The sequence below is a fragment of the Jaculus jaculus genome, chromosome 10, assembly GCF_020740685.1.
Source record: "Jaculus jaculus isolate mJacJac1 chromosome 10, mJacJac1.mat.Y.cur, whole genome shotgun sequence".
In the NCBI taxonomy this organism is placed as follows: domain Eukaryota; kingdom Metazoa; phylum Chordata; class Mammalia; order Rodentia; family Dipodidae; genus Jaculus; species Jaculus jaculus.
The window spans coordinates 59,127,222-59,136,386 of NC_059111.1; the positions used below are offsets into that span (position 1 = coordinate 59,127,222).

The window sequence follows — 9,165 nt, forward strand, 5'->3', positions numbered from 1 at the left end:
GCCACATCCTTTTTGTTCACTTACCTCTCCCCTTGGCTATGAAAACTATAAAATGGAAATCTCAGCTCTGGCCAGAGATTCTTTGGAGACCTACCTCAAGCTTTTTGGCCCCTGGGTAACACACTCCTCTACTTTCACTCATACTGACATTGGGGTGATCTTTCCAGAGAATTTCTACAACTTATCTGAAGAGCACCAACATTCCATGGACTAGAGTTCCAGGCTGAATAAAAAGGGAAGGTGGGTGGCTCGCCATTATTCGTCTCTGCCTCATGCCCATGCTCTTCCTGCTACATGAATGGTATCCTCCAAAATGGCAACCCAAAATAAACTCCTTAAAGTGGCTTATGCCAGGCATTTTTTTTTCCCCCACAATGACAAAATTAGCTAATGCAATGCTGGTTTAGATAGATGGGAATCTTCAAAAGGCCTACTGAAAGAGCTTAGTATATCACTCCTGCATTGGCATGTATGTCCTGAGAAATCAAGAGGTAAACACATTGGCTCACCAACAACTTTGATAGTAAGGGACCAGTTTCTGTTGTATTGAGATTGGCCTGTTCTTCCAAATTTGTCAAGTAAAGTACACAGCAATGTTTCTAATGGCAAGAAGGTGGTGTATGAAGTGAAACCTGCCTTGGATTTATCTTTATTTTTTATTTATTCACTAACACGCAGAGAGAGACAGAGACAAATATACACAGTGAGAGAATGGGTGCACCGGGGCCTCTTGCCACTGTAAACAACCTCCAGATACATGTACCACTTGTGCATATGGCTTTACGTGGGTACTAGGGAATCAAACCGGGGTCCTTTGACTTTGCAGGTAAGCACCTTAACCGCTAAGCTCTTCTCCAGCCTTCCCCACCACCTTAGATTTTATCCATGGGAACCATCAAAAGAGAGATTAAGTGATCCTGTCAACAAGGGTGGGATTTAGGTAAACTGCCCAAATGCCTTTCAATGATAATAAAGGCAGAGATAGTTTAAATCTATCACTCAAATACCTATCTGTCTACCAGGTGACCAGAGGTGAGAGGCCCCAGTGGTAGGATTCTTTCAAGTACTCACAAAACTATCCATGATATGGTGAGCTTTAATATCTGTAATTCTAGGAACTCAAATCCAGTCCACCAAGTTCCTTCTTTTGCTTCAAATCTATATTGTGTTAAAGCGAAAATTAGTAAATTGGGCTGGGTGTGGTGGTGCATGCCCTTAATCCCAGCACTTGGGAGGCAGAGGTAGGAGGATCGCCATGAGTTCAAGGCCACCCTAAAACTACATAGTGAATTACAAGTTAGCCTGGGCTAGAGTAAAACCCTTCCTCAGAAAAAAAAAAAAAAAAAGTAAAATTAGTAAATTGGCATCTAAAATCAGAGTCAACTGAGAGGGTGGAAAGATGTAACTTTGAATTATTATTCTATAAGAATCTGTACTCTAAATTATGAATCTAGATAGTGTTTTGAGCCCCAAAAGTCTTGAGAATGGCAAATTATTTGAAAGTGAGCAGAAAACCTTGGAACTCAAATCTTCCACCATTGAAAAGATTTAAAGAGATTATGGGAGACACACTTTTATTAGATAATGGGAGTTTTTTGCTTAGGACCCATTCAATGTAAAAGTCATACAGAGATCACTTACAAATAAGCTTCTTACAAACTATTCTGAGATTTCCTACAGTTCTCTCTAAATATACATATTTCCTTTTGAAAGAATTTACATAATTTCATCTTAATTTTACAATATATGTTTCCAGTATCACAATTTTATTTTTTTGTTCTTATTTTTAACTTTTTTTTGACATTTCAAGATTTTAATACATTCCAAATGGTGGGGTCTGCTTCATTTTAGTTTCTTCACTGCCACACCAGGGGGCAGGGACTGTTTTAGCTTCTTGGCCTTCTCCTTGTCTGTGATGACCAAGATGCACATGTATCTGCTGCAGCACACCTTGAACTTTACATTGTCCTTGTTCTTCTTGATCTTAACAGACTTGGCATCCTTCCTCCTGGCGGAGAGCAGGAAGTCCTTGATTTCCTCAATTTCCAGAGGCATGGCGAAGCAGCACAGACAGGGTGGACCAGCACCCGAAGAGCACCCAGAAAGAAAGGAAAGCCCCCTACATTTTTTATTTATTTGTAAGCAGAGAGAGAGACTAGAGACAGATAGGTATGGAGAGATGGCTTAGTAGTTAAGGTGCTTGCCTGAGAAGCCTAAAGATTCAGGTTTGATTCCCCAGATCCAATTTAAGCCAGATGCACAGTGACTCATGTGTCTGGAGTTTGTTTGCAGTGGTTAGATGCCCTGGAGCACCCATCGTTATTCATTGTCTCTCTCTCAAATAAATAAATAAATTTAAAAAATATTTTTTAAAAATACATTTTATTTGAGAGAGAGAAATAGGGAGAGAAAGAGAGAGAAAATAAAACGGGCATGTCAGGGTCTCCAGCCACTGCAAATGAACTCCATATTATATGCATGTGCCCTCTTGTGCATCTGGCTTATGTGGATCCTAGAGAGTCAAACCGGATCCTTTGACTTTTAGGCAAGGGCCTTAACCACTAAGCAATCTCTCCAGCCCCAAATAAAACACGTTTTTTTTTTAAATAAAAGAAGAGAGAGAGAGAGAATGGGAGCACCAGGGCCTTTAGCCACTGCAAATAAACTTCAGACTCATGACCCCTCATGTGCATCTGGCTTACGTGGGTACTGGGGAATAGAACCTGGGTCCTTAGGCTTTACAGGTAAGCACCTTAACTGCTGAGTCATTTCTCCAGCCCTAAAGGCCTAAAGCAATTCTTATACTTTAGGAGTTGGCTGTATAACCACTATCTTTTAAATAAGTTAATAATTAACAAAGAAAAATTCAGTTTCTACTGAGCCCAAGGCATGAACAAGATTAACCCTGTTAACCTTGTTAGGTCTACTTATATAACTCAAATTATAGACAAATGGTTGGAATCTAATTAAGAGCAGATGGGGAAACAATATAAGATTAAGGGAGACAATCTACAAAACAGAGAAATAAGTTAGGCAATCTTTATTATGGTCAGTTAACAAAATTAAGCAATATATTATATTAGATCTTAATCATATATTTGCCCATTATATGTTTCAAAGTGTTTCTACACTAAAAAGTTAGATTAAATGCAATGTGTCCAGTAATTGAATGTAGAACAGATAAGGGTCAGAGCAAAAAAATTTGCAGATACAACAAATATGTAGATGAATACAGAGTGTTTGTCAAGTATTCCTGAGGACCTGATTTTGATTTCCAATACCATAAAAATGAAAAAGACAAGTTGGGGGAGATGGCTCATCAGTTAAAGGAGCTTGCTTACAAAGCCTGATGGCCCAGGTTTGGCTCCTTAGTACTCACATGAAGCCGGATGCATAGAATGGTGCATTTGTCTTGCAGCAGCAGGAGGCCTTAGTATATTCATTTTCTCTCTTTCTTTCTCTTTCTCTCTATCAAATAAATAAATAAATATTTTTTGTTTTTTTAAGGTAGGGTGTCTCTAGCCCAGGCTGATCTGTACTATGCAGTCTCAGAGTAGCCTCAAACTCACAGTGATCCTCCTACTTCTGCAAGTATTGGGATTAAAGATGTGTGCCACCACACCTGACTAAATAAAAATATTTTAAGAAGCCAGGCATGGTGGCACACGTCTTTAATCCCAGCACTTGGGAGCCAGAGGTAGGAGGATCACTGTGAGTTCCAGGCCACACTGAGAATACATAGTGAGTTCCAGGTCAGCCTGGACTAGAGTGAGACCCTACCTCAAAAAACCAAAAGAAAAAAAATTAAGAAAAAAAAATGGTAGTTTAGTTTGTAATATTATATGCATATTAATTTTTAAAATTTATTTATTTAGAGGCAGATAGAGAGAATGAACACACCAGGGTTTCTAGCCACTGCAAACAAACTCCAGATCCATGCACCACCTTGTGCATCTGACTTTAAGTGGATGCTGGGAAATCGAACACAGCTCCTTAGGCTTTAGGCAGGCAAGTGCTTGAACTGCTGAGCCATCTCTCCAACCCATTTTTTTTTTTCCTTTTTTTTTGTGTTTTTGAGATAGGGTCTCCCTCTATCCCAGACTGACCTGGAATTTACTATGTTGTCCCAGGCTGGCCTCAAACTCACAGTAATACTCCTACCTCAGCCTCCCAAGTGCTAGGATTAAAAGTGTGTACTGGCACACCTAGCTAAACATACCAATTATTTTGTTCATCTGTTGATTTGAGACAGGGTCTCATTATGTAGTTCAGGCCAGCCGTGAACTCACCATATATCCCAGGCTTGCCTTAGACTTCAAATCCTCCTGCCTCTGCTTCCCAAGTGCCTGAATTCCAGGCATGCACCACCAAGTCCAGCCCAATATTACTATTTTTTGTTTTCATAGTTACATAATATATTCACATTGGGACAAATTAGGTAAAGGGTATGTGAAAACTCTAGATTATCTTTGTAATTTTCACATAAATTAAAAATTAGGGCTGGAGAGATGGCGTAGCGGTTAAGCGCGTGCCTGTGAACCCTGGTTCAAGGCTCGGTTCCCCAGGTCCCACGTTAGCCAGATGCACAAGGGGGCGCATGCGTCTGGAGTTCGTTTGCAGAGGCTGGAAGCCCTGGCGCGCCCATTCTCTCTCTCTCCCTCTATCTGTCTTTCTCTCTGTGTCTGTCACTCTCAAATAAATAAATAAAAATTTTAAAAAAAATTAGAGGCTAGGGAAATGGGTCAGTGGTTGAAGGCATTTGCTTGCAAAGCTTACTGACTCAACTTTGATCCTCCCTTGTAGGTGATTCCTGAGTAGCCATGCAGGCTGCCTCCAGGACAACAGACACGAACAGGTACTGAACACAATGTATTATGCTGGAACCTCAGCCTGAAATCTGCTCACGCCAGAATGTCTGAGATTACCTTGTAGGAAAAAATATAGGATGCTGACTGACCACAGTGTCCTGGTCAAACAACAAGCTTCCCTGCTGGAGTTTACTAGCTGGTTAATCTATACATTTCCTGGCCTTAGAGAGTAACCTTAGATGGTCTCTTCTTCTGACCCCTGTTCTTTGTCTATCCCTAATAAAATCCATGTAGACTTCAGCATGGGCCACAGTAATTTTCTACTGCTTCCCCAAAGGCTGTGGTTCCTTGGGTCTCTAGTTTACTATGCATACATATTGCAAGTAAATCCTTTCATTTCTCCCAGTGTATGGACTGAAAATAAGACACACCCTAACATCTTCATAAAGCCAGACTCAGCAGTAATGAATCTTGGATCCCAAACCACACATATCAAAGGAAGGTGGATCCAGGACAAGAGATTCTATTTCAAATAAGGTGGATAAAGAGCTCAGATACCTCAGTGCTGTCTTCTAATTGTACATGTGTACTGTGCACTGTCCCGACCCGCGGGACCTCATTATTCGTGGGGGCGAGGGGGACCCTAACCTGAAATAAGATGGGCGAGAGAGAGGAAGAGACTCAAGCAAATGTACACTTGTCAAGAGTCCCATTTTATTGAGCCACAGCGGCCTTTTTAAGGGTTAGGGTTAGGGTCTTGGGTGGGGGGAGGGGCTGGAGGAGGCAGGTGGTGGAAAGTTACAGAATCTTCTTGGCCTTTGGCCTAGGACAGTTTGCAGTTATTCCAAGAATTCACGATATAGTTCTCACGTCTCTGCAGTCGCCAGGCAGGATGTTAATTAGTTAGGTGTGGCGGAGTGAGGGGATGGAATCAGTTAGGTATGGCAGGGTGGGGGGATGAGGAAAGGTCGGAAGTTGCTCAGGGCAGAAGTTATCTCAGGGCAAAGATCTGTTCAGGGCTCATCTCCTCGTCTCCAACATCTCCCCCTCTTCTTTATACAAGGACCAGGATAGGGAGGTTACCGCGACCCCTTAATGATGTCCCAAAGAAGGGCTTGTTTTGGTGGCCGATTATTTTTGTTTAAGAGTAGAAATGGATCCAGAGGAGCAACCTGACAGCAACCTGACATCAGAGAGGCGAGCGTTCCCCAGAGTAGGTTGAGCGCTGTTACTCATAGGTCATTGATTTTGATAAAGTCATTTGGATTGACCTTAGAACAAGGGGCACAAATGGTCTGAGCCTGTTAGAAGGGCAGTGCTGGACCCTTACCCATCATTGGATTGGCCTCCTCTCAGCGAGGTCGTCCTGTCTTAGGCGGGTCGAGACTTAACCACCCGTTCCATCGCTGACTTACCAGACCACTCACTTTGTGGAAATGTAACGCATTTTGCTCTCAACAAGACCGTCAATGCCACATAAGGATCCTGGAGGAAATATGTTTGGTAGCCAATTAGTATGAGGGGTCGCGGAGACCTGAGTTATTATTCGGAGGGGCGGGACCAAAATTTCCACCCCAGGGTGGGTTTTTGCAGGGAGGTAAAGTCTAAGGGTCGAGATGGGGGGTTGTCTTGTTCTTTTGGTGGGTCAGCGGCAGATGTTTCTTCTGTGGCGAGGCGAGGTAGTGGACTTCCACTGGCTTGATTGCAGAATCTACCTGACTCTTAATGAAACTGGTTAGTCGTCTGAAGGCCCAGGGGCCAAAGGAGATAAGCAAAAGGAATCCAACAAAAGGGCCTAAAAGACTGGGAAGCAAAGTAGTTAGCCAGAGAGATGTGGAAAACCAATTTTTATACCAAGATTCTTGTTGTTCTCGAGTCCTTTTTCTATCCTCTAGATTTCTTTTAACTTTATCAAGGCTATTTTGTATTAGCCCAGTCTTATCTAAGTAAAACAACATTCTTCTTTGAGGGCTACACAGAGTCCCCCTTCCTTTAAGAACACCAAATCTAGCCCTCTCCGGTTTTGAAGTACAACCTCAGAGAGCGAGGCCAAAGAATCTTTGAGATCTTGTATCCCCTCATGTATGAGGTTAAGATCTCTGTCCACTAAGGCACTGAGTTGTGAAAAATGCTGTTGGGAGGTTACCAGCGAGGCAATACCTGTCCCGGCCCCTGCAGCACTAAGTCCCAGGAGCACAGTCAGGGTGAGGGCAGTTAAAGGCTCTCTTTTTGATCTAATGGCAATGCCTTGATCTATAGTAGTTGTAAAACTTTCAGAATCATGAATGAAAAATCGTGGCAAAACTATAACTACAACACAATAGTCCTTAGTCTGTAAAAAGTCCTTGTTGACAATAAAGGGAGTCAGCCCCGTGGAACAAGCAAGATAGGAGTTACTAGGGGCTTTAGTATATATAAAGGAGTCATTGATAATAGCAGTTTGGTTGCATACTGGTTCAAGAGTCAGAGAAGGGAGCATATCAGGGCCTAATAGACACAGTCCGAGGCCGGAAATGGATGCAAGAGTAATACCCCCCTCTGGGGCAGAGTGCCAGAATAATCCCTCTGCACTGTTAGTAGACAAAGGAGATGTAAGGATGGCAATTCCCTCATAAAAGGGAGGTCCTAGAACTTTTAATCTGTATGGCATTTCAATCAAGCTTTATAATTTTATTTGAGGAACTTTAAATAAACTTATTTTAAGTAAACTTTATCTTTGACAACAGGAACGTATGGTATAGACAGTCTATTTCCCTTTTATTTCTCCCTCTCATGAGAAGACACTCTAACTGCTTTAGGGGGCTGGGTCAAAGACATCAGATCATTTACTACTTCCTGCTGAACGGGACATGAAGTGGAGACTTGTTGCAGTTAGAGAATCTCTCCTAGAGAGGGGAACTATTTTAATGTACCCCAGAGTGTAGGAAGATAATCTTGAAAGATAACTTTGGAAAGAAAGAATAAAAGTAAGGAGTTACTGAGAAGTGAACACACAGCAAACTGGTCTTTTTGTAGGTCGAGGGAATCCAGGTAGACAGGCTTGGATCATCTCAGGACCATCTGAGGATGAGCTGGCTGAGATTTTCTTTCAGAACTGTTCATTAAATGGCACAGTAGTATTTAACATGGCTTGTAAAACAGATGAGATGCTAGCAGAGTTATCAGAAACATATACATAACATTTAATCTTAATAATAAAGAGCTATTTTTTATCTTTGGTTATACATTTTTCTCTGAGTGTTTAAGACCTTGCAGATAGCCAAAAGTTAATTAAGGATTAATTTTGGAGGTCATTAATGGCTCTCCAAAGAGACTTTAGGGACACAGGAGTAGCCCCATAGCTTACTGGTGTCTTTTGCCTGTTAGGATGAGTCAGGGCCATACTGGCCAAGTAGTTTTCCCTTCTTTGGGAAGTCAGGAGGACTGATTGCTTCTCAATTGTGACTCTCCTGTTTTACATTGTACACCACTTTTGTTTGGGTCTCCATATCCTCCCTGCTCAGGAAGACAGGTGACTTACCAGGGGGCCAGTGTAGAAGTGTCCCATCATCTCCAGTGGCCTCATGACATGGGAGCACAGACCAAAATATTGACACTTTTTACTCCGATGATTCCAATTGGCTTTGGCTTCTACATAGGTGATTAACACACTTAGAAAGGAAGTTACATCAGCTTGGATGTACATACATATGCAGCACATTTAATTACTGAAATAGACTTAACTAAAGAATGGCACAGGGCTTCTAAAATCATTTTGTCCTATCTTTAAAATTTTTGTTGTACTGTGGTAGCATAAGCCATATATCCGAGGTATAGAAAGTAGGCACATCTCCCATTTTAAATATCCAACATTTATAAGTATAGGCAGAACCTGTTATCAGTCTTGAAAACAGTACCAGTTGATTTACAAACTTAACTTATTTAACCTAGAAAACAAGTAAGACAGTATAAGGTCTTAGCACCTGTGTGAAAACATCTTTGATTAGTTCAGATACCTGTGTGGGTACAAATTACCCAGAGAACATTGGAAACAGAACCATGGAGCTTGATTTTTTTTTTTTTTTTTTTTCTCAGATGAGGACCATTGTTTGAGCATGAGGCTGTGCCCTAAAGTAGGGAATATGTCTTAAGGGTTAATTTTGTTATAAGCACTGGACTTAAGATGCCAAAATTGAAACAGTTACTTTACATATAACAGAGTAGAATCTGGTCTTTTCTGAGCCCAAACAGCTAGCTAAATATTAATATAACCCTTGATAAATCTTTTTGAAAGAAAAAAACATTATTTGACAACCAATGATTTTGGCTTAAACTTGATAACTATTGATTTCATGCACCACAGAAATTTTTTATTAAC

General features: G+C 41.3%; 1 protein-coding gene across 1 annotated transcript; it reads right to left on the reverse strand.

Moving 5' to 3' along the window:
• Positions 1-1,842: 1,842 nt before the first annotated feature.
• LOC101600023 (60S ribosomal protein L38-like) lies at positions 1,843-2,055 on the reverse strand. Its single transcript, XM_045161124.1, has one exon. The coding sequence runs from the start codon at positions 2,053-2,055 to the stop codon at positions 1,843-1,845; it is 213 nt and encodes a 70-aa protein (XP_045017059.1).
• Positions 2,056-9,165: the final 7,110 nt, after the last annotated feature.